The sequence below is a fragment of the Aotus nancymaae genome, unplaced genomic scaffold (assembly GCF_030222135.1).
Source record: "Aotus nancymaae isolate 86718 unplaced genomic scaffold, 86718_ANA_hifiasm-v0.15.2.pri h1tg000051l, whole genome shotgun sequence".
NCBI lineage: Eukaryota > Metazoa > Chordata > Mammalia > Primates > Aotidae > Aotus > Aotus nancymaae.
This window is the reverse complement of record NW_026988465.1, coordinates 8,256,654-8,282,685: the sequence shown is the minus strand read 5'-3', so window position 1 is coordinate 8,282,685 and position 26,032 is coordinate 8,256,654. Positions and strand designations below refer to the sequence as shown.

General features: G+C 43.7%; 1 protein-coding gene across 2 annotated transcripts in view; it reads left to right on the top strand.

Annotated features, from left to right (window-relative positions):
* NEDD9 (neural precursor cell expressed, developmentally down-regulated 9) overlaps window positions 1-26,032 on the top strand; it is a 195,220-nt gene that overhangs the window by 139,907 nt on the left and 29,281 nt on the right. Inside the window, exons 1-2 of one of the 2 annotated variants that reach the window (XM_012440294.3) lie at window positions 5,170-5,332; window positions 25,064-25,510. In XM_012440294.3, coding sequence (XP_012295717.2) covers window positions 5,321-5,332; window positions 25,064-25,510 — 459 coding nt within the window. In that variant the 5' untranslated portion in view covers window positions 5,170-5,320. Of the gene's footprint in view, window positions 1-5,169; window positions 5,333-25,063; window positions 25,511-26,032 lie in introns of those variants that run through there. The other variant, XM_012440295.3, reaches the window with a different exon arrangement.

Here is a 26,032-nt window from a genome sequence, read left to right as displayed (position 1 = left end):
ATACATATACCTTGCGCTAATCTAGAGTGTGGGTCGGCAAACTTCCAGAGATGACCAAATAATACTTTTGCTTTGGCTTTGGGGGCTTTCCTATCTCTGTGGCAACTGCTTAGAGTTTGCCATTATAGCTCAAAAGACATCCCTACATGTATAAGAATGGCTGTGTTCCAATAAAACTTTATTTATAGACACAGAAATTTGAATTTCACATCATTTTCACGTCTTGTCTTTGGGTTTTTTTTTTTTTCCCCAACCACTTAAATATGTAAAAGCTATTCTTGGCTCATAGATGAGCAACTAGCAACAGGCCTTGAGTTGGTTCTGAAAAGGTGCATCCTAACTCCATTTTAAATAAATGGAAAACACACTGCTAAACTCAAACACAGGGGAGCAACATGTCTTCCCTGTTCCCTTCCTGAGCACCACACAGAACCTCATGATAAACATACTTTCTTTGAAGTCACATGTATCTTCTTACTCAGTTATTCTGCAAGCATTTATGCACCTGTAAGGTACACAACAGGACAGGGGCCACAGAGATGAACAAGATACAACCTGTTCCCCAGGAGCACACATCAGGGCTGAGGACACAGACATCAACAAATCATTATGAGACAATGTGGAAAGACCTCATAATAGGGCCGTGTTCCAGTACAATGGGGGCATAGTGAAGGGAGGGAGGAACTAGTTCTGAAAGGGCGAGGTGGGCAGGGTGGGGGTTGTAGACAAGGATACACAAAAGGGTTAGTGTTGAGGCCAGGCTTGATAGCAGAAGAGTGAAGCGGGGACATTCTCAGCGGAGGGGCCTGCCTGTGCAAGTCAGGAAGGTGCAAGCCGTCTTGGAATCCGTAAGTCCCCCACAACCCCACAGCCCCGCATGTGGCTAGTGTGGGATGGGGTGGTGGGTAGAGGGGGAAAGAAAGGGTGGGTTCAGATGGTGGTCCACAATCAAGTGTCCGGATTTTGCTTTTTAAGGCATTGAAGTGTCACTAGAGGTTTTTAAACATGCTAGCAATGTGATCAGCTCTGTATTCTAGGAATGAAACATGTAGTGAGCAATGTGGAAGACAGATGACAGCAGGGAGACAGGCAAAGAAACTAAAAAGAAATCATTAGAATAGACAAGACCAAGAGATTCAGGAGCCTGACCTCACCACTGATTGCTGTTATAACTCAAGCTGGTGGGACCCTGTGTCAGGCACTCAACCTCTCTGAGTGACAGTTCTGTTCTCTCTATGAGTGGCTGGTTAGGTGATTTCCGAAGTTGCTTCCTGCCCTCACATGCTCTGTTCTGTGACTTTGCCCTTCGCTCTTAGAGAGCAGCCACATGGGTTCCTTCCAAGTTGTCAACAGAAGTATTTCTTCCTTCTAGCTTCCTCTTGATTTTTTGCTGTATTCATGCCAGTGTCCAGTGGCAGCTGGAAAATCATTAGAATGGCATCTGGTGCCATTTCCCTTACCCCTGCCTGCATGGGCATCAGGAAGGAGAGTGCTTGGTTGAGGAGCAGGCAGGAGGCAAGGCTGACAGGCGGGGATGCCCACCAGAGTGCTGGCAAGTGCAGGGGGTGGGGCTGGAGCCCCAGAGTTCTAGCCAATTTTAGGAGAATCCATATGGAAATACTAGGGCTGCTGCATAAATCAATTACATAGCCCAGTTTAAACATCATTTTTGCATCTGATAGTAATAAATGAGGAAGGGAATTGTTTCTGTATTCACTGAGACAATTTGTGTTTCCCTGAAGAGTTTTGAGGGAAACATACTAAATGACACTAATAAGGTAACAACTATTTGCATTATTCAAGCTGCATTAAGACCTGAGCTCAATATTTTAACCAGTAGCCTGCTGTCCTTGTGTGTTTAACAAAACAGAGAGAAACAGATTACTCTCTGCTCAAAACACTGAAGAAGCTTCACGTCACACTCAGGAAAAAAATCCAAGCTCCCTACCGCCTACCTCTCTGAGCTCACCCTCTCCATCCAGCCCTGTGTACCCCACCCTAAGCACACTGGACAGCTTGCTGCTCTTTAGACATGCTAAGCTCATGCCTACAGACAATAGCTGTCCACTGACCAAGTTGGATCAGAATCTGATTCCCTTCGCCACTTCTGTCCGGAATGCTCATCCCCCAGATCTCTGAGTGACTGGATCTCTCAAATTATTCAGATTTCTGCTTAAATACCACCTCCTCCCAGGAGTGTCCCTGACCACTTTATCTAAAATAATACACCTCCTGTCCCACCCTGATCTGTTTTCCTCCAGCAATTTTCCCTGCTTAATTTTTCTTCATAGCATTTATCACTGCAAATCATATTATACATTCATTTAATTATTTTCCTCAACTCTCACTAGACTGTAAGCTCCATGAGGGGGGGAACTTTGTTTGGGCTACCTGCTGTGTCCTCCCCTCCTAGAAAGATACCTGGCACATGCTAGGTTCTCTAGTGATATTAGTTCAGTGAGAAAGCTACCTTATGAAAGAATGGCACACAGAGGCGGGGATTCCGCCACCTTCTTCTGAATGCCTACCACACTTATCAACAGCAGCCCAATACTAACATTAGTTATGTTTAATACAATAATTAAATAATAATCTATAGAATATAACAATAATGTTATATAAAATATTAACAAAATAATGTATCATAAATCTGGCATTGATATTAAAATAATAATTAGTAACACCAAGGAACCATTTAAGGTCTTACAATATAACAAGTATTATTAAATTCTATCCACATTATCTTATTTAGTCCTCATTATGAGACTAGCAGGTATTACTATTTTCTCTATTTCATACTTAAGGACATCAAAATTAAGAAGTTCAACTGGCCGGCCACGGTGGCTCATGCCTGTAATCCCAGCACTGTGGGAGACTGAGGCGGGTGGATCACCTGAGGTCAGGAGTTCAAGACCAGGCTGGCCAACCTGGTGAAACCCTGTCTCTACTAAAAATACAAAAAATTAGCTGGGCATGGTGGTGGAGGCATGTAAACCCAGCTACACAGGAGGCTGAGGTAGGAGAATGGCTTGAACCTGGGAGGCGGAGGTTGCAGTGAGCCAATATCACACCATTGCACTCCAGCGTGGGCAACAAGAGCGAAACTCCATCTCAAAAAAAAGAAGTTCAAAAATGTTTTGAGGTTCCAGCATAGGTTTACCTGATTCCAACACCTTTGTGCTTTCCTTTATGCAACCAACTGTATGTTGACCCAAGCCTTCTTGAAATGAACTTCGTGTGTCTTACTTACCTTATAGGACAGAAACAGGAAAGCGGGAGGGCCACTTGGTGGTAACCAAGCCTTCAGCTAGAGAATGAAATTACAAAAAGCCCAGCGTAGACTTTGGGAAACTGTTTGAAAACATTAAAATAGGATGGGACAGCACTCACTCACTCAGTGATACTCAGCAAACAAAACAGAAAGAGGATTCAGCTTGACCACTTAGGAAGCCCAAGGAATGTTATCTAGATCTCTTGGAGGCCACAAGACTCATCTTACAGATGGGAAGGGCTTTGACTCATCGTCCTCCTTTATCCAGGCAGACACCAAAAACAATTTCCTGCAAACTAACAACTCTCCGGTAAGTCTGCAGGATTCTTAGGGAGATCCTTTCAATGCAATATGCTCCACGCTTAATTTATGTCCGGAAAGGCCTTGCACAATCACTCAGGCTTATTTTTGCTCTAAGGACAAATGAGGAGAAACAAGGCCTAATCCAGGCTGGAACAGGTGTGTCAACCTCATTACAATGGCCTGGGGGGTCATGTCCCTGGAATTGGTGCCACTTTGAACTGCCAACCCTGTATCTGGAAACCACTTTTGTAGGACAGCTGCTCTCTCATTCCTTTTGCTTAGATCATAAAAGTAGAGCTTTCATCCATTGGGAATTTGTGTGTTGGAGGCAAAGGGAATCAGATTCTGATCCAACTTGGTCAGGAAAAATAAATAAATAAGGGCTGATTTTTCCATCCAAGTCATGTAGTCTGGTTGGAGTGCATCCCACTCGCAGACAGCTATTGTCTGGATTCACCAAGTCTCAGTCTTGCCCAGGAAAAAGGAATTTTCCGCCTTACTGCTCTATCCTTGAGAAGAGTTAAAGAAGGTGACCATTTCTGTTGTCTGGGTGATTCTTTCTCTCTACAGAAATCATAAAATAGAACCTTTATAGAAATTATGTTCTGTGCTTCACTGGAGAGAGACCGGTCTTTTCAACCCGGCTCATCAAACAGTGGGCATTTTTGTTCCCCTGGAGAATAAGTGTTGGTGGGTTAATGGGTCATCCTCAGGAGAGAGGTCAGAAGGAAAAACACTGCAGTGTTCAAAGCTGGAGTTAGAAATGCCAGCCGTCAAAGGACACAGAACTCAGTGGATGGTGATGATGTATAGGGCGTGCCCTGGCCAACCCCATCTGAGAGATCACATCTAACCTTTATCCTCAGCAAAGCCACTGAAGGTCTCTCAATATGTGTGACCAGCAACTCTGAAGCCCTGGTGAGAAGCAGTCCAGGAAAACCCTGGTGCGTGTGCTAGAGGGTTCCTTTTCACTAAGGGAGAATTGTCTTCCAGCTCCTTGCAGACTGACATAGCAAAGTACTTTGAACGTTGAAAAGAACAAAAAAAGCAAACAGCCACCAAAAGGAGGCGGGAGGAGGGGGAAAGAAAAAGGGACAGAGAGAGAGAGAGGTATCAGCAGGGGTGGTTAGTAAAAAGGGGCCCGGAGACAGAAAACCTTTTGTTCCCGGAGTTCGTTTCATGTAGAGATTGTGAGGTGAATGGCTTTGAAACGAAATGCGTTTATGAAGGAGTTGCTAGGTCACAGGAAGCGCTACTGTCAGACTGCTTTTGTGAATTCGGTTTCTTTAAAATTTGGGTTAATCTTAACAAGAATGCATCTCTTTTTCCTGTTCTTTCTCTTTCTGTCTTCTTTTTTAGCGGGGGTTGCGGGGGCAGGGGGAGGCAGAGTAAGGTTCAAGACGGTTCCCCACTTTCTGTTTTATTTTCCACCCTCTAATAATGCAAAAAGAAGCGATCACATTACAAGTTCTTTGTCAGTTTTTCAGAATTAGGGGTGGGCAGGGCCTGAGCGTTACCTTGTCCCACTAGCCAATGGCGGGGCGGCATGCAAATGAAGTCCGCGATCAGCCCGCCGCAGTCACAACAGTGAGCTCAGAGGCTTGGGGAGGCGCTGCGAGTGACAAGCGGCTCTGCCCCGGACCTTCTCGCTTTCATCTAGCGCTGCACTCAATGGAGGGGCGGGCACCGCGGTGCTCAATGCTGTCTAACTAGTGTGGGAAACCGGCTCAACCCACCCCTGCCGAAATGAAGTATAAGGTAAGAGAGTGCCTTTTACAGGTTTCCTTGCAAGCTGGAGGCTGTGCCTGCGGGTGTGCGCGTGTGAATGTGTGTTCCCTACTGTGACAGTCCCTTGTGTGTCCCGGAGAGTTCTCAGATGGGTCTCGGTTACCGAGGTTGGCGTGCAAGCCAGCAAGGAGATACCCGGCCTTTGAGACCCACTCCAGGGCTTCGCAGTACAACCCGAGTCCATCTGCTCTAAAAGTTGCCGGGGAAATACCTCGGTGAGAAGTTAGACTTGGACCCGCTTCACAGCAGCCACAGGAGATCAGAGGGTGTCTGACTTGAATCGCGGCAGGCATTGGCTCAGGTCTCCTTGGCTTCCCCAGGCCTGGCCTCCACTGCCCTGGGGAGCAGTAATAAGAGAGGAATGAGGACTGCAGAATCTCTCTCAGACTGGCTCTTAGTGCAAAGTTTTCCAGCCTTTGCTTTAATCGTTTGATCTGGGAAGGAGTATGCCATAGGCACTTTTGGTGGGAGAAATTAAAAGCCCAGATTACACAGCAGAGGACGGAGAATTTTGACATTCTTACGTGATATTGGATGTACGAATAAATAAGTATGAGCCATTTCTTGAAAACATTTTTATTGGCGTTTGAATGGGGTGTGAGTGCGAAGGTTCAGGCTCGCTTACTGTGCCTGAAAGCTTACAGAGTGTCATAGTCACTCTGTAGAGTATCAGCAGCGTTATTTTCCAATGCATTTTACACCATCGTTTGTATACTTTTCTTGCCAAAAGGATTATTGATTTGCTCTGTATATTTTCCCCCCCTTTTCTTTTAAATCACTCCCATCTAAGGAGGCAAGCAGCTTCCAGAGACACAAAGAAAGCAGACTGCAATGAATTGGGCATGAATTTTTCTTGAATGATGAATAGACATGAGTGCTAGTGCTACTATTTTATTTTATGTTATTTTAAACAAGAGCATTATTACTAAGATGGATTTGGGCAAGGTTGCTAGGCTTCTGGATTGACAATTTATATTAACTGTACACTAGCTGGAAGCTATTCGCTTTTTTTCTGAATTTTTTTGATCCATCCTTTTTTGATTTAAGGTTGTAAATACTTGGTCTAGCTCAAAGCCACTGACTAGCCTCAGTAATAAAGCTTTTGTTCAAAAACCATAAATCTTATTCAAAAGCTTTACCTCTAAATGTCAGAAGTCTTTATTGTAATGCCTACATTACCACTCTCTGAAGACACAGGCATCAGCTATCTCTGTTTTATCAGCTTTCTATTATCTTCATCAGTAGGGAAGATCAAAAGAAAGGTTCATCCTGAAGACTATTAACATTTGACTTTAGGATTCCACCAGAAACAAATCCCTCTACCTGGCAAGCAAGTTCTCTTTCTTAAAGTGGCTCACCCCATATTTCCTTATTTAGAACAATGATAGGACCAGATATTACTCAGCCTGGAGTGACTTCTTTGCCCCTCCTTTCCCTGTTGTTGAATAAGAACTGGCTCACAGAAAAAAGAGAAAGTATGTTCATATGTCTATTATTGGAAAGTATAAATGGCTGGAATTAACACTGAGTGCTGTAATCTGGAAAGTGACGAAAGTGACAAAGTCTCAAGTCACTTTTATTGAATGATCTCATCGTGTTTAGCTTTACTCCTTATGGAAAGAAAACCTAAAGGCAACTGATAAAGTGACTGACAATACAAACTGCGATTGGCATTCATGGAGAAACCTGCTCTCCCACTGGGCCTTACCGGTGGTGACCACCTTGCCAAATGATGTAAATACATGATTTTTGTTAGCTTGTGGGCATGTTCACCAGCAAAAAGCTGACTTCTCTGACCGAAATAATGACAGACTTGCACCCTATGATGACCATAAAATCAACTAATAGCTGAAGAAATCCATTTTCCTTTTTTATAGTTTTCTTTCTCTCTAGTTAATAATGAATTATTTTATTTCAGGAGAGGATTTTGTCATTGTAAGTAGAGGAGAGATACAAAAGTAATGAAGTAATATATATATTTTTTAAGATGGGGTTTCACCACAATGGCCAGGCTGGTCTTGAACTCCTGACCTCAGGTGATCCACCCACAAAGTGCTGGGATTACAGGTGTGAGCCACTGTGCCCGGCCATGAAGTAATATTTATTGAGATTTAATGTGATAATACAAGATTGTCATATTCAACTCTCCCAGTAGCTCTACAAGGTGAGTATTATTTTTATACTCAACTTCAAATGACACAGAAAGGCTAAGTAATTTATCTAATGCCACACACCTAAAAAGTGGTGAGCTGGGATTAGAACTAAGGCGATCTGGCTCCAGAACTCATGACTTTTACCACTCTTAAGAGAAAGAGAAAGAACTATCTTTGACCTCCCTAAAATATAGCTAGTGTTTTCTTCTCCCAGAAAGTTTAGGACTATTTCATCCCAAGTATTCCTGCAGGATAATTTCTTTTTAAGACAATAACTCTACATAGCAAAATGAAATGCACTTTTGGCAGTTGTCTGTTTGATTTGAGCCACTTAGGTAGTAAAACCAGGTAATTATTAGATTGCAAAATCCTGGAGACAGGAATTATCTTTAAAATACTACGTTGCTCTATGCACTGTAAATTTAACACAGACCTTGTAATGTTTATTGAAAGACTTATGAACCAGGCCCTATAAGACTTTTTGTCGTTGTTAACCTGATTATCTGGTTTGGCTGCCCCAAGGATCACTACGGAACAACAAACCTTCACTTATTTTGCACTTAATATACACAGCTTCAGGCCAGGCAGCAACGTACTTGTAATAATCCTGAGAACTGTGGAATGTTAGCTATTATTCTGGACAGACATTTCTGGTTAGCATTATCTTGTCTTATTTCACTGTGTTTTTTATTTGCCCACAGGAAGGTTGCAGTCACTGTCCTATTACTTAATTTTCCATTTCTCTTAGAAGGGATTCAGTCTGTGGTTGTGTGATAGTAAATTATGGGGGCTTCATTTATTAAGAGTTTTCTACAAAATCCCCTTCATATACAGAGCCTGCTCTTAATTGGGCGGGGGTTGGGGGGATAGGGGGTTGCCTCGATGGCCTTGGTTTGCTTACCCTGTGAAGGTTCCCCTCCTGAGGATCTAGAAGTAGATGATTGCACTGTTTGCCAGGAAGGTGATGGAAGAGTCTCTCTGCAGCTGTGTTTGTGCAGAAGCCCCCGAGACCCCGCCCTGTTTGTGCCGGCCAGGCCCGAGGCCCCGCCCACCTCAGGCCCCGCTTTGCCTGGCCGCTAATGACAGAGCAGAGGCGCTTTTGTGGCTTTGCCAAATTTCTGAGCCCTTACGTGTGTACATTAAAATTCTAAATTATTTATCTCGTCTACCATACAACAAATTCATTCTTTAAAGTTTTGACTGAAGAAAAATTACAGACGGAACTTACAATGCCATTAAAAAAGCTGCACTCTGAAAGTCAGAGCCCTGTGTTCTGGTTGAATGGGGTAGGTCAGGGAAAAGAGAACCTGTGTGCCGTGAAACGCTTTGAAAGGGGCTTTGAAAGCGAGACTGAGAAAAAAAATGACAGAGAGTCTTTGATTTAGTCAATATGGTCATGGATAACCTATAAAATTCCCAGTTCTTTCCTTGCATTGATATTTTGGTTTAAAATGCTTTCTTCTCTATATGATTTTTGCAACCAATCCAAATTTAGGACTCCTCCCCTTTTCCTTTTTAAACCTTGTATGAGATCTAGGAATTTAAAAGCATAAAACATGCTTTGAAAAATATCAACTTGGTTATTTATGTATTTATGCATTTATTTAGCAAACCCATTTGCGGAGCTAAATGGCTTACCTACACAGAGATAAAAGCTTTTAGAGAACTGAAGGTGCCTGATAATACCAAATTTAGCAAGTTGCACAGTGCCTAACATACCAAGGGTTCTTTAGTATCCTTTCCTTGCCGGGATACACGTCAGTCCTGTTCTCCGAATTCAGTGGCTCCCTGTCTCTCACTTCACTCCTGTCTAATAGGAAAAAAAAAAAAAAAAAAACCTTCCTCTCTACTGTCTTTTTTTTTTTTTTTGAGATGGAGTCTCACTCTGTCATCTGGGCTAGAGTGCAATGGCATCATCTCAGCTCACTGCAACCTCTGCCTCCCGGGTTCAAGCGATTCTCATGCCTCAGCTTCCCAAGTAGATGGGATTACACACTCCCGCCACCATGCCCAGCTAATTTTTATACTTTTAGTAGAGACAGGGTTTCACCATGTTGGCCAGGCTAGTCTCGAACTCCTGACCTTAGGTGACCCGCCTGCCTGGGCCTCCCAAAGTCCTGGGATTACTGGCACAAGCCACCACCCCTCCTCTTCGCTTTTCAAGTCTTTTTGCAAATTCCCTCCCTCTTTGGTGCCTTTATGACCTCATTGATTCTCCTTTTTTTTTTTACCCCCAGGCTTTTCTTAGGCTTCTTTAATACTGACTTCAGTTGGTCTCACTTCTACCCCGCTACCCTCCAGGTCCCCCACTTCCACCTATCTACCCCCTGCCTCCCCCACCCCCCAGACACGGATATGACGCCTTTAATGTACACCTCGCAGCCCTCATTTTTCCTTCTCCTTAGACTCTGCTACGGGAAATCTTGGTCCCTCACTGCCCCCATTCATCTGCCTGGCTCTTTGTGCTTGCATGACTTGAGCGACCTGTCACTCCCACTAGTAAAGTCTCCTCATCCATCCATGCTGTTCAACTCTGAAACCTTTGTCTCCCGGACTGTCCTATAATCCCTAAAATAGGCTGTTATGTTTTTCACCTCTGCCCTACTCTGTGAGCACCACCTTACTTATTAACCCCTTTCAATCAAATCAATATCTAAAGGATACCTGTAACTCAGATTGCCGACTGGGCCTGTTTAGTTTTAAGTAGACCCCACTGAATATGAGAGACCCACACTTTATTTGTATGTAGAGGCAGATTGATCGAAAAGTCCTTGGGAAAAAGCATGACCTAGGGTCTGTGAAGTTTTGAGGGGGCAGAGGCCTGGTCTTTTATGCTCTTGTATTAGAGAGGGCTTTGGAGAAAGGCACTTCTGTTTCTTGTGGCTTATAGCTCTGTGACCTAAGGCAAGTTAAGCTCTCTGAGCCTCATTTTACAGCATTATCTGTAAAACAGGGATAAGAATAACTGCCTCATGCTATTGTTCGAAGACTGAGATAATAAGTGAATGAAGTACTTACCATGGTTCTTGGCATATAGTAAGCAGACAATGCTAGCTGGCCCCAGCTCTCTTTGTATAGTAGATGCTCAAGAGATGTTGAAAGGATGGTGTGTACTCAAGACTTGGTGACAGAATTATGTCAAAATCCCGGTTACTAGGTTAAGATGGTTGAGTATTGTTGAGTATTCCATGGGCCTGGATGTGTATTGTAAGCGTAGGGCCCTAACGGTATATGGCCCCACTTGCTAATATACTGATGACTTGGTTGCTTCATTATTGTTCACTGGACTCAGTATTCCTGAAATTACAAGACTTTGCTCATAGAAGATACTCAACAATATTGAGTTCATTGTAGCATTATGAAATGTATACCTAAATAACCATTTAAGAGGATCCTAACACTATGTAGAAAAAAAAAAGCATAGGCTTTGTTTCAAATCCCACCTTTGTTACTTTCTAACAGTATAATTTTATACAAGCTACTTTAAACATCCTTTTCCTCCTTTATAAAATGGGAAAAATGCCTGTCTTATCAGATAGTTATAGGATATAATATATGACAATTGTCCTTTCTAGTGGATAGTAGGCATTTAGTAAACATCAGCTATTGTATGATGTTATACACACATACACACAAAGATATACAGATATATAGATATGGAAGCATTATAGATAAAAGTTTAAGAGGAAGCATTCCCTAGGATTGTTTACCCATAACAGAAATATCAGTGAGGAAAAGAGAACTTCATCAATTTAAAAAACCAAAGGTAAAATCTAAAGAATCTAAGTTGGGAGTCCATGAGAAGTTCAGGGTAAACTCCCTTATCCAATTGCAGTCAATTAGAGTGATGTACATATAAAGTAAGAGGTCTTAGTTATCTATTTTTAGATCATTTTAGGGTCAGAAAGAAATCGAAACAAATTGGTTTGAAATGCCAACCACTAGGACCAAGGTAATACTCTGCAAAAACATATAGACCGAGTTACCAGGACTTCTCACCAAGACAAATGAAACGGGGCCATTGGGAAGAAATATTATATTTCCAACTTAAAATGCCAGAGAATAACTGTCGGTTTCCTCAGTGATAGATGATTGCAAAGAGTATGGGCATGAAAAGGGGACACACACACACACACACACACACACACAAACCCTGTTCATTCTTTGCCAACAACACCCCCGTCCATCTTATTTACTTTGAACATTCCAGTCATCTCTCTGCAGTAATTCCTTCTGGCTAATGAGAACTCCACACAGCTAGGGAACAAGACAGCCTAGCTGCAAAAGACTATCTTCCTGAACAATCTTCATTTTAAGATAGGTGGCCTTGTTTGGTGATCTTTTCTACCCTTCACTGGAAAGGGTGACTCTCTTAGAAGACAGTTTGACTAAACAATAAGATCTAGGTGAATTTGAGGAAGATAGAACGGGCACTCCAGAAATACGGATAGTGGTGGTGGTGACAGCAATTTTTCATGGCTGAGGTAGGGAGTGGAGGCAGCTCTCACGGAGATACTAAAATTGCCAGTGGAATGCTTTCCAATACATATGTCTGGGGCCCACCATGGACTACTAAATCCCAGTTATTCTTTAAAAAGAAAAAAAAGAATAACTGGGATTTAGTAGGGGTCTCTTTCTCCCTAACCCCTCCCCAACCACTACTGGTGCTTAAATGGTGTCTAAGTAGATTGTTCATGATCCTTATTCAAAGGTCTGGTCCAGTGATTTGTAAGTGTCGTGTTTTGCAAATCTCAGTCTTGCCAATTAGAATTCCTCCTGATGTGACTAACATGTCAAGGTAATAGTTACATGATGTTACCAAAAATGTCCCTCACGTGAAGTGTTACTTTTATGCTCACCGGAAACAAAGATTGAGCAACCATGAATATGTGAAAGTGAAACCATTTCAAGCAACAAAAATATTTGATAGCTCTTTTGAAATTAATTTTAATTCCTTTCTTTTCTGTGTGTGTGGCGGGGGTGGGGGGGTTGATTAATTATCTGTGAAACTCAATAGAAAATTGCAATAACCAAAACACATGTAAAGTTCAGATTTGAACCAGATCTTCTGTCTACTTACTAAGGCATTAATGCATTTAGATAACATGATGTGTCATTAACATTTTTCCTATTTTTTTTTTTTTTGTTAGGTAAAACCCTATGCTGTCTCTTGGTCACTGTGAGTTAAGCCTTAATCTCACTGATTCATGATAGTCAGTTTGTTTTCTTTAATTTAGTGCCTCACTCCCCAGGAGACGAGGCTAACTCAGGACTCATCTAGAGGACTCTTCAAGAATGAGCTGGGCTTATCTGGCCCCCAACACGCTCCACCTCCCAAAATAACCATAACAGGCAAAGCCAGACACAGAAAATGGCAGTAAAGTGGACTTCTAGACACTCCAGCTACTTCTGAGTTTTTAGTGTCAGGACACGTCAGTCATCTGTCGATGAGATTTTTTTCTTTTCCTTTCATTCTTTGGTTCTTGTTACTAGTTATTGTGGTATGACTGAGAATTTGGCAGGAAATGGGTTTGTGGACCTGCAGTATGGCCCCACTAGCACAGCAGCACAGGCATAGCAAAACGTCGAGCCCTCTTTCCCTTGCGTGCTCTCCTGGGGCAGAACTCCAGCATTTTCTCTGCTTCCCTGACCCTCTCCACTCAGAGCCCAGCATGATAAGCACACCTTTAAATGGGCTGAAAGAAGGGAACAGCAGACATGCAGGGAGCCCGACAGCCTCCTTTCTCTTAATAACCCCTGTCACAGCTGGGTGCGATGGGTCACACCTGTAATCCCAGCACTTTGGGAGGCCAAGGCGGGCGGATCACGAGGTCAAGAGATCGAGACCATCCTGGCCAATATGGTGGAACCCCATCTCTACTAAAAAATACAAAAATTAGCTGGACGTGGTGGTGTGCACCTGTAGTCCCAGCTACGCAGGAGGCTGAGGCAGGAGAATTGCTTGAACCCAGGAGGTGGAGGTTCCAGTGAGCTAAGATCGCGCCACTGCACTCCAGCCTGGCACCTGGCAACAGAGCAAGACTCTGTCTCAAAATAAAAATAAAATTAAAAAATAACCCCTGTCACTGTGGAGCTGGACTTCTAGGCAATCTCACAGAGGCCCAGAGGCCCTGGAATAGATCTCATTTCCTTACAGAGATCATCTTGTCAATTAGAGAACACATACGACTTAATCTAAGATTCTTATCAGTGCCTAGCTCTTTTTCTCCCAAATCCCAAATTCAAACAAGGCAGATCCATAATCAACAAATACACTTGTGTTCTCATCTTTAGTTGTTGGTTTCAAAAATATTTCTTTTTTTGTGAGTATATAGTCATGTTCTACAAACCAAAAGAATGAGACATATGGTCTGACACAGGGAAAGATATTTGAAACTGGAACTGCCTGGGAGAGTCTGGGACCACATGGTCACTCTAGAGACTGTCGTCAAAAGCTGCTCCTGAGATCAATCTGCTGTGAAGGCACTATCCCATCTCCCTTACAGCAGCCTTTTGCAGGAAACTATCTAAGATATTGGGTGGTTTTTTTTTTGTTGTTTTTTTTTTCACATAGACTTGTAAATAACAAGGTGCTCCCTTTCCTTTTCTTTGCAGAAATAGGCATCTTTAGTAATGAAGGCAACCCCATTTTGAAACAGGGACTTGTTTGGAACACCTGAGAGTATTAAGCAGTGCAGGGGATTTGCATCCAATTGTTCTTGTTTTAAACCTGGCATGGGAGCTCTCGCCTCTTAGCCCGCAGCACCTGAATTGAGCCTCCTGCCTCCCTTATTAAGATCTTAATTACAGACTCAGCTTAGTTCATTGCTGAAGGGAAAGAATTTCTTTCTCTGAAGTGTGTCTGTTTTTTGGTGTGGCAGGTGTAATCATGATGAGATCATTTCTGGATTGTTTTATTTTTTCCCTAGGGGGATTCTTTTTTTCCAGGGTGAGAAATACACAATTTCATGAGCTCATCCTGGTACAGTAATAATAACTGTGCTTTGGTTTTACAGAGACCCTTTCTTCTGAAGAAATCAGAGCATTTGGAGTATACAAGTTCATGATTAATCATATTTTTATAAAGAAGAACATGTCTATTAATATCATTTGCAGACAGGGAAACAGAGGCACAAAAGGCAGAGATTTGCTTGTCATTAGTTTTAAAACGTGAAGACTAATAGACCCTCCTAATTCAGTCCGGTGTCCATTCCTCTATCCAGTGTTTCTCAGCCTCGGCATGATCGACATTTAGGGCTAGGTCATTCTTTGTGGTCGGGCTGTCCTGTGTACCATAGGATGTTTAGCAGCATCCCTGGTCCCTCTGCCCACTGGATGCCAGTAGCACACATGTGCCTGCACATGTACATGCACACACATTGTCACAACCAAAATATGCCAGTAACCATTGCCTGTACCCAGAGGGGACAAAAATCCTTCCTAGTTGAGAACCAGTGGTCTAATCTCTTCTACTCTTTCTGCTTAAAAATAACTGCCTTACTGGTTTTACATGATAGAAGAACAAAAATACCCCATAGAGCTGATTGCCACAATTGTATCATTACTGATGTTGAGCTTCATGTAAAAGGTCCTAACCAAAAAGCAACTTCCTCTTATAGGCCTAGTCCCAGTTTGTTTCAGTGAATACCACAAAATACTAAGAAGCACAAAGTTTCATTCAAGTTCAATGTATAACCCATCAAACTATCTCTAAGGCAGCTTTACCTCTCTATAGTATTTCTCTGGCTTCTCTCTCTATAATATATACCTCATCATGGAACATGTATTTAGAGCTGGGTCTTTAAGAAAGCTATTTTATTCTCATAAACTGGTGTATAACACGTGCGTGTAAGAGCTTGTCTCAACACCTCGGCACTGAACAATTTCACAATGAGGTTTTTTTGTTCCCTTTGCTCCTGCCACCTTTCCCCAGTCTTCTAACTGAGAAGCTGCAGCTTGGAAAATTCTTCCTTGAGACGGCTCAGCGGCTGCATTGCTAACAGTGTATGACTGTTCACAGCTCTCAGCCAAGTGTGTGAATCTGTTTTTTAAAACTCTCTGAGGACCTCACGAGTGAAATAGATAATACCAATCAGGCAGCAAACCCAGGTCAGGTGACATCTAAAAGTTCCGGGGAAGGTGGCATCCCATTTACATCCACTCGGTTCTGGCTGGGAGATGGGCGGGAGTTGCCAGGATGTGTATGCATTTGTATTGGTGGGTTTAGCTATAACCTCGGGCTGCATAGCCTGGTGAAGGAAGATAAGATGGATGGGAATGTAAAAATAGGAACCTCTGGCAAGGTGTGGTGGCTCAGGCCTGTAATCCCAGCATTTTGGGAGGCCAGCGCAGGCAGATCACGAGGTCAAGATATCGAGACCATCCTGGCCAACATGGTGAAACCCCATCTCTACGCAAAATACAAAAAATTAGTTGGGTGTGGTGGCACGCGCCTGTAGTCCCAGCTACTCGGGAGGCTGAGGCAGGAGAATGGCTTGAACCCGGGAGGCGGAGTTTGCAGTGAGCTGAGATCGCGCCACCGCACTACAGCCTGGCGCCTGGTGACAGAGTGAGACTCTGTCTCAAAAAAACAAAACAAAACAAAACAAAAAACAGGAACCTCTTTATCTTCTTTCAAACACCTTATCAGATGTTATAACTTGCGAATTTTGACTTTGAGAAATGACATCATGTTGGAAACATATTGTAATATAGTGGATTGGAGTCTCCTACTCTGTCATAACTTAAATCTGATTTCTCGGCTGGGCGAGGTGGCTCACGCCTATAATCCCAGCACTTTGGGAGGCCGAGGTGGATGGATCACGAGGTCAAGAGATCGAGACCATCCTGGTCAACATGGTGAAACCCCGTCTCTACTAAAAACACAAAAATTAGCTGGGCGTGGTGGCGCGTGCCTGTAATCCCAGCTACTCGGGAGGCTGAGGCAGGAGAATCGCTTGAACCCAGGAGGCGGAGGTTGCAGTGAGCTGAGATCGCGCCATTGCACTCCAGCCTAGGTAACAAGAGTGAAACTCCGTCTCAAAAAAAAAAAAAAAAAAAAAAAAAAATCTGATTTCTCTTACCTGAGTACCTGGATGTTAGAGGGATTTGTCTAGACAGGCAGATAGATATGGTCCGGTGCCAACACTGTAATGCTGCCTGAAATCCAGATAGTTGTTTTATTGTTAATAAAATCTATCCTATGGGTGGGTGGGTGTCAGGCCTTCATCGTTATATGGTGCCTATCAGATTTATCTATGGATAGAACCCTGAAAAGAGCTTATGCCTGCCCTGCGTTTTTGACCCCTTGCCAAGATACTGTACTGAAATCTATCAAAGCTGGGCAACCTGGGACAAATGCTTCTAAATTTCAAGCCTTAATAGCAACAGTGCTGACTTCTAAGATGGAGAAGATTCTCAGGAAGGGCATCCTTGTCCAGTAGGAAAAAAATTCTAGATTAAGAGATGAACCAGATGCTAGCTCTGGCTCTGCTGCTAATCTAATACAAGACCCTCTGGACTGTAAAATGAGGTGATTGGGTTAGAATGGTTTCTTCTTACTCTGAAATTTTATTCTAGCCAATTCTGGTCAAGGTGTGGGTGATTTCTGGTTCTAATACCTATAAAAAACCTAGGTGTTCTTCCACATTCTTTAAGACTCTCAGAGTTGCTTCGGTAAACCTCAAAGACCAGATGAGTGAAAAATTGAACTCAGCAGTCAAATTCATCTTCCACCATGGGCCAGGAAATAATAGAAGTTGACTGTGACATTGCACGTATACATACATAAATGCACGTCTGCCTACTAACCTTTTGCTTTGTGTAGAAAAAAAAATGACAAATTTTTTCTACACAAAGCAAAGGATTTGCCCTAGGATTTTGTCAATTACATAGAATACAAATCCTGGCATATGAATGTGTCTGTCCAGCATGAACCCTAAATCAAGCAAGAGTAGATGGCATTCATTCAAGTGTGGGGAAGTTGAGGAGCCCAGCTTTTGAGGAAACCCTTTTTAATTGCACAGCTATGCTGTCCATATAATGTTACCAAATCTGGTCAGAGATTTCTTTCTGAGATCCAAATATCCAAATTTTCAATAAGCATCAGATCTTTTCACTAGCTCTCAAAAAGTAAATTCACTTTGGTTTATGAGCCACCAAAATAGTGTTGGGTTCCAAATGATCTCTCATCAGATAGGACTGGCCAGTGCGGAAGAGATGTTAAGATTCCCAAGCCCCAAATCTTGTTTTGGATACTGGGGCAACGTTATGGAAATGCAAAAGGAATTTGCATCCCTGAACTTAAGGAGTTCATAGTCTTGAACAGGGCAATCCAAGTTGTACTGTAAAGAAATAGTATGATTGAGAACTGGAAAGGGAAGCAGGCTTTGGTTAGATACCCATTCCAGTTACGTGGAAGTAACCACACACACGGCTCCGCCCCACAGCACATCCAGGGAGTATTAACAGCATCTCTTGCCATGTCAAAGAGTACCTTTGGGAGGCAAGTATCTAATGTCACATTTCTCAAACCTTCTCCCACTCAGACATGCCCAAAGGAAAATGCTATAGCTAAAGTTCACAAAGCTGGAAAATCTAAGAAAACTTGAGGACTCGGGGCAAAGTGAATAAAATCAAGATTCAGAGAGGGTCCAAGATATTCACATAAGTTTTGTGAGCATCATAGGGGTCTAGAAGAAGCATTTTCCAGAAAATAAAAATCACTGCCTGAAATGCAGTGCCAGAGGAGTCCTTGGTGGGAAATGCTGACCACCCCGCTCCAGTGGGCAGAGGATGCCAGGGATTAGTGAGGTGAAGTGGGGTCTTGCTGTTGCCTTTCTGAGGGCTCGTTCAGATCACCTAGTGATTTGTTGACTGTGTCAACAAATAGAACTGGGGAAAAATTAGATTATCACAGCATATCTTATATTGTATCAGAACTTATCATATCTTCTGTCATATCTTCTGTCTCCTATACGTGAAAGCTTCATGTCTGCCACTTAATAATCTCAAGAGGAACCAACTCAAGAAATTCAACATTCCAGATCTTCAGACTCAAGAACCTAAGTGTAAACCAAGTATTCTGAGAATTAAAATCCGGACATTTATAGACAGCAATGTTTTCTGACTCTGGCTGTTTCCTTCTTTGGGAAAAGCCCACAGCCCCCTCTATTCCAAAGGTGACGGTAGGAAAGAGAGGAGAAATGTAGCCAAAATGGTTTGCAGTCCTTAGACCAAAGCTGGTTTTTGTCAGTATGCACAAAAGCACGTGAGCCTTTCTTTCTCTTCCCTGTTGTGCCCTGAGACTGACCTTGACCATGTTCATCCCTCAGCCACCTGCCTTAGGACTGACTTCCTTGACGATGGCCATTTCCTTGAATGTGTCTGTTTCTCAGGGTCTGTCCTCTGCATGCATTTGTGCGTGCAGGAAGAGTCCAGGCTGAAGTTTTGCGGGGCTGGGTACAGGAAAGTCATGTCATTGAGAATGGGGCAGCCCTGAGGCCTTGGCAGGATCTCCTGTATGACAAATATAGAATGAAGCAAAAATAATCAGAGGAAGCCGGGCCATTGATGATGCTATCGGTCTTAGTGGGGTGATACAACAGACATTGTGCCTCTTCAAAGGACCGCATGAGTGGTCACGGAAACTACAAGTCACACCTCTCCGTATTTGGAAAAGCAGATCGTTTCTCTGACATAGGAGTAATAGCTTTCTTGACATTTTGATAGCAGTAAAGGGAGGAAACAAAGGCAGTTTGGAGTTGGAGGTAGGGTGAGGGGCAGAAGTCATCATGTGACCTAGAGCTCTCTGTACCGCCTTCTGGTCAACTGTACAGTATTTTCTTCCCACTCCTCAGGCACAGCTTGGGAACCAGGAACAGCAGAACCCAAGTGCTCTGGCAAAGTGTTTGAATGGTGTTCTGTCACCTAGTGCCAAAAGCAGATTGCTAGACTGACGGGAGAAAGGCTCTTAAAAGAGACCATTGTGTTTAATCTCACTGGGATGGTCAGTTCCTCTTGGCCTTCCTGTTTGCTCCGTAGTTACGAACACTAGTTTCAGGGGGGTCAGGCTCCCCATCTGCGTCATCATCCTGTTTTAATAGGGAGGGGCAGGCACTTTTCCTGCTGTCTGTCTCTCGTCGTCTCTGGCTGTGAGGCTTGAGTGATGTAGACATGACATTTCTCTTTCTGGTTCATTCATTTTCCCCACTTCCATCTGAAAATTCTAACGAAATGTCTTGCTGAATTCTCTAAGTAAAACAATTTTACCCTCTCTGCAGAGAATAAGGAAATCAGAGTCCAGAATCCATTTCAATTTAGCAAACATTTAATGAGTCTATATTTTGTTTTGGATATTGGGGTAAAGTTCTGGAAATGCAAAAGGAATCTGCATCCCTGAATTTAAGAAGTTCACAGTCTTGAACAGGGCAATCCAAGTTGTACTGCAAAGAAGTAGTGCCAGGCACAGTGGCTTACACCTGTAATCCCAGAACTTGGGAGGCCGAGGCAGGCGGATCATGAGGTCAGGAGTTTGAGACCAGTCTGGCCAACACAGTGAAACTCCACCTCTACTAAAAATACAAAAATTAGCCAGGTGTGGTGGCGGGCACCTGTAATCTCAGCTACTCGGGAGGCTGAGGCAGGAGAATCACTTTAACCTGGGAGTCGGAGGTTGTAGTGAGCCAAGATCATGCCACTGCACTCCAGCCTTGGGCAACAGAGCTAGACTCCATCTCAAAAAATAAAAGAAAGAAAGAAAGAAAGAAAAATAAACAGTCTGATTGAGAACTGGGATTGAGAACCACCTTTGGATAGATAGGTTATATGGAAGATGGCTTTCGAGGGAGGAAGAAGTTTAATGCAGGAGCCAGTTGGGAAGCAATCTCTGTGCTACAGGAAAAAAAAAAGTTGCTGAGTACCTGAATGAAGGGTGGCAGTGATGTGGTAAAGCTGGGCCCCACTGATGGGCTGCAGGTCATGTAGAGACACAGCAGACCTCCATGGCTCCTGCTGGGCAGCTGTGTGCATGCTGTTAACCAAGCAAAGCAAAGCAGGAGAAAAAGGTGTTTGCACTTGCTGAGTTAGAGAGGAAGATGCCCATTAGAAAACCGCATATAAGGAACTGGAATACAGAAGAAGTATCTAGTGAGGACTATGGCTTTAGGAATTATTTGTGTTCAGATGCCATCTCACAGATGAGATTTCCTGTAGAGAGTAAGCACATAGCTGAGAAGAGGAAAGTGCAAAGGACTAGTCTCTTTGGAACATGATCTCTTTACGGATGGGAAAAAGATTTAATTTCCTCCAATGAAGAATAGAATGAGAGTGGTCAAAAGAAGAGGGACAACTAAGAAGTGGTATCGTAGAGGCCAGAAGACAGCTTCAAGGAAGCTTGGGCTGGGGATCAAGGCTAGAGGCTGCTGCAATCAGGGTTCCCTCAGATAGGTCTCGTGACCCTAAATGCTGGTTTGCAATCCTGATTAGAGCCACAGCTGTGTTGCACCTGTATTTTACTTGACTAATTTCTGTCCTAATTCTGGACCTGAAGACAGGGGGCCTGAATTCCTGTCTCAGCTCTAAGACTTTCTTGCCAGGTGACTTGGCAAATCATTAACTTGTTGAGCCTCATTTTTTTCTTTTGTAAAGTGAAAGAGTTGGACGGTAATTGTTTAAAGTTCCTTCTGGCTTTCAAGAGCTGTGCCCTAACTGTTCTGGTGTTTTGCCAAGCTCTAGCTGCACTGCTAACTGCCAGCCTCTGGAGACTAACCATCCAACTGGATATAGAGTTACATAGCTCTCTTATCTCTCCTTGATTTGTTTCTGTGTTGATCTTCCCTACCCTAGAGATAAATATCCAAGGGGGTAGGGCTGGCAGGAGAAAGACTATATCTTGAGTAGACAGAACTGCCTCTCCGGGGTTTTTCTAAGATAGCAGATCATCAGCTTCTGACTTTGTGACCTCAAGGAATCACACCTTTGCTCCAGAGAAGAGGGTCCCTCCACCTCCTAGCCAGAAGAGTTAACTCTTGATTTGCCTGCTTAAGAGTAATGTGAACTTTTGAATGAATGGTTTATGTTCCAGCTGAAATTCATTTGGCTGTTATGATCTTACTGAACTTTTGCCCCAATTCCAAATCTTTTCGAAAGCCCAACTCCTGCCCCCCATACCTTTCCCTACTTGCTGATGTATTATCTGTGTTGGAATCTGATAAGATTTATCCATAATTTATCAAGTAATATCATTATAATATGTTATCTCAGAAGGTCTCTAGAATGCAACCAATGGTTTCACTATTGCTGTTTGTAGGCAGATACTCAACAAGAGGTTGCAGTGACAAGAACTCATTCATAATACAGAAAAATACTGCTGAGATAACAGTTCTTCTGAAATGTAATTGTGAGCAAGATAAATATCAGATGGGTATAATATATGTCTAATAGCATCATTAGAATAGGACCAAGCCTGGATTGAGAATGGAGAGGAGGCGAGGCGGGGAGGGAGCCTGAAACCCAAGGGCCACCCAACAAATTAAATAAAGCATCATCATAGCTTCCCAAGGACCAGGAAACTAAGGCACAAAGCGGAGCTGTTGCCTGTCAAAGTAACACACTAGAACCCAAGACCCCGAGTATCCAGTTTATTCCATAGACATGAAAAGAAGAACCAGTCCTCTTGAGAACTTTATCATATAATGGAACCAAGCCCAGTAACGAGGATGCTGTGTGGCTAAGCTAAGGTAGTTTAAAGTTCTGGAAAGAGGATTAAACTGAAAGAGAGCAATTCTCTTTCCATCGCTGCCAACAGTGTGGCCTTGGGCAAATGACAAACTGGCCTCCCGAAACCTATTTCCTCATGTGACACAAAGACATTGTGTCCAGGTGATCTCGAAAGGTGTCTGGAGCTATAACCTTCAGTTTAGGAAAGTGGCTGGATGTAGACATTGGCTCTCTGTAGCTTGCACAGATATTAAATAACTCATACTCCTGTTCAGCTAAGGCTGAGAATATCTATCAGTGTGTGAATAGATGTGAGGCTGGTCCCGGGGTCCTGGCTACCAACAGCAGTGTCAAGCTGTGCCTGGAACTTAATCTCTATGGGCAGTGAGGAGGACTGCTGGGAATTCCTGACAACCCATCAGGAGGACTCACCTGCGGTGCCCACATTGGCCCAGACTGTGGGGCTCTGAGAGTTTCCCCCAGGAAGCAGCTCATGGGGCCGGTGTAGAAACATTAGCCGGCTGCTTACCAGGTGGTGGGAAGGTTACTGGGGCAGGAGACAAAGAACGTCCAGGACGACTCTCGCCGGGGATTTCTATCTGCCTCTGATCAAGCATGCTCTGGTGCTCCACTTCAGTGCCTCACGGTGCCCTCGGAGTTGGAAGTAGCCCAGTTCTGAATGCCTTGAGCTGATTTGTGCTGATTAGATCTGTAGCCCTTTGCCTTTCTACTGTTCTCTGTTTCTCTTCTTTCCCTTCTTTGTAGCCAGTATAATTGCACAGCTACCAACCCTCAGCTCCCATACAACTGGCCCGACTCTGTTGCTTCTGATTTCACCTAGGGGCTTCCCGATTGCTGAGTAGCCCCAGAAGAAAGGGACAGACAGAGGCCAGGGTGGTCAGCTCTCTCCTCACCTTATAATCTCAGTACACCTCTGCTGGAGTCATTTCCTGGAGGTCATTTTAGTATAAACGACCAGAATGTTGTCCTCTGTAACTCTATGACGTCTCTTGTAAAATACAGAATACCCACAAGATGGGAGAAGAGAAACAGAGGCAATTTTGGGATTAGGACACCATCCTTAAATGGTCCATGAAGAGGGTAAACTGCTGCCTGATTTTATCTTTATGTATGTAAACTTTTAATTGTTAGATGAAACTCAACGCTTCCTGGAATATTACTACTAAATAAAACCTTCCCCTGAAACACACACTCCTCAGTTTCCCCTTAGCTTCCCTGACCACTCACCTCTCTGTGTCCCACACTTCCTGGATCTCATAACTGTCAAGAAAAATGACTTCAACCTTATTCTTGAAGAGTATCACCAAGCTTCCTGAGGACTGTCCTCTATGGCTTTATCTCCTTTATTGCCCTGGCTAAGAGGAGCCTGGCTCATGGCAGCAGAACTGGACCCTTCCCAACTACCGAATAGAGGGCAGATCCCTTCCACTGCACAGTCCTCCAGAGCCGAAAACGTGCAGGACCCATGGCAATGGGGCTAGCACAGGGGGACACGAGTAATGCAAGTCAGCTACAAAGAAACGAAAAGCAGGAGGCTGAACGATCAAGTCCGTATCGCTGGAGAAAACAGAAGGCGAAAGTCCAGACGACAGCCCAAAATCCCACGAATATGTCATGGTATGAAATAAAGTCACAAACCACCCCATCCAATCTGTAATCCTTTCTTCCATAAACGAGCACCACCTCAGTGACATTAAATGCATCCAGACATCTTAACAAACCACTAGAGATCACTTTTAGTAGTTCCAAGGGCTCATGCTGAATCTACAACGTCCCCGACTTCTCCATGCTCTGGGAAGGGGGCAGGCATGCGGGAATGGCTGCCCGCGTGCTGGGAAACTTTACTTACGCCAAGAAATGAAATCTTCCGAGCCTTTGAAAGGCCTCCAAGAATGTCAGCACGTACTGCCTGCCCACTCTCTGCTGAATGCCTACTTTGGCTGTCTGCTTAGTACTGAATGTGCCAGACAGGCCTTCATACAAAGACGGAGAGTGTGTTGGGCCCATGAAAGGGGAAGGCACAGCTTTTCCGATGTGAATGGCGAGATTCAAGAAGTAGGTGACGAAGCGGGAAGGCGAGGAGGGGCCCTCAGGAAAGGTATGCATAAAAGACCGAAGGAGAAGAGCTGGCATCCACCTACGTGTTAATAAATTCTTTGTCAAAGCTGGAGAGGTAGATGCCTGCAGGCCTATGATCCATGCTTGATGGCATGTCTGTATGCCTTGCTTGTAGATTTTCTCTGGATCCAAGGCTCCTGTCATCTGAGAACAAGAATTTTTAAGCCCTGCCAAGGCATATATATGTGTACTTCTGTTGACTTTCCAACTCCAAATATAAATGCTATTTGTACTGTGTGTTATTTGGGATTTTTCTTTTACTCTTTTCACGTCCAGTATAGAAAAATATTGCAAAACGTTCACTGTCCTACATCTGAATATCTCAGGATTTTTTTTTCCTTAAGCTCACTTTAAAAAAAGGAAGAAAAACGTTTTGTATAGTGACCCGTGCCCTAACTCTGTAACAGTGCTACTCATAATTCCTTGGCACAGCATCTCCTGCTAGGGGAAAGAACTCTTCTGGTGTTTTGAGCTTTTCCAAGGAGGCAGTCTGATGTCATTGGTGGCAGACGCAGTGTGTATGTATCTGTCTTTTGTCCGCACCATCTGTTTTTCTCCTTACACTCTATTGTTCAGATTTATGCTTCTCTCTTTCCAGGAAGTGTGCCTTTCCATAAAAGCACAGGCCTTAGGTGCTAAAGGGACCGACCCAATATTCTAACACTGTTTCCTTCTCTTTCTTCCTTCCTAGAATCTTATGGCAAGGGCCTTATATGACAATGTCCCAGAGTGTGCCGAGGAACTGGCCTTTCGCAAGGGAGACATCCTGACTGTCATAGAGCAGAACACAGGGGGACTGGAAGGATGGTGGCTGTGCTCCTTACACGGTCGGCAAGGCATTGTCCCAGGCAACCGGGTGAAGCTTCTGATTGGTCCTGTGCAGGAGAATGCCTCCAGTCATGACCAGCCTGTGTCTGGACTGATGCAGCAGACCTTTGGCCAACAGAAGCTCTATCAAGTGCCAAACCCACAGGCTGCTCCCCGAGACACCATCTACCAAGTGCCATCTTCCTACCAAAATCAGGGAATTTACCAAGTCCCCACTGGCCACAGCACCCAAGAACAAGAGGTATATCAGGTGCCACCATCAGTGCAGAGAAGCCTTGGGGGAACCAGTGGGTCCCACGGCAGTAAAAAGGTGAGTAAATGACTAAATTTTTGTTCCTACTTACTTTTTTCCCTGTTGCACTTGGAGCAATAGGAAATGTCTCCAAATAATAACTTGAAACTGCCAAGAAGTAAATATAACCAATACCCTAGCTCAGGTATCATGTTTGCATGATTTTACCATTCATCGATCAGCAAAACTTCCTTGAACTACCACATGCTGAGTATGGTTGATTTCCAGCCATCATAACCTCCTGTGTCATCCTGGGTTACATGGGTTATTAAACTGTTTCTCTCCTTTCTCTTTCTCATAGATCAGCTTCTAGGCCTACATTCTGTGCTCAAATAGTCTCCTATCTGTTCTTTTTTTTTTTTTTTTTTTTTTTTTTGAGACAGAGTCTCGCTCTGTTGCCCAGGCTGGAGTGCTGCAGTGGCATTATCTGGGCTCAGTGCAACCTCCGCCTCCCAGGTTCAAGCAATTCTCCTGCCTCAGCTTCCTGAGTAGCTGGGACTGCAGGCACGTGCCACCATGCCTGGCTAAATTTTTTTGTAT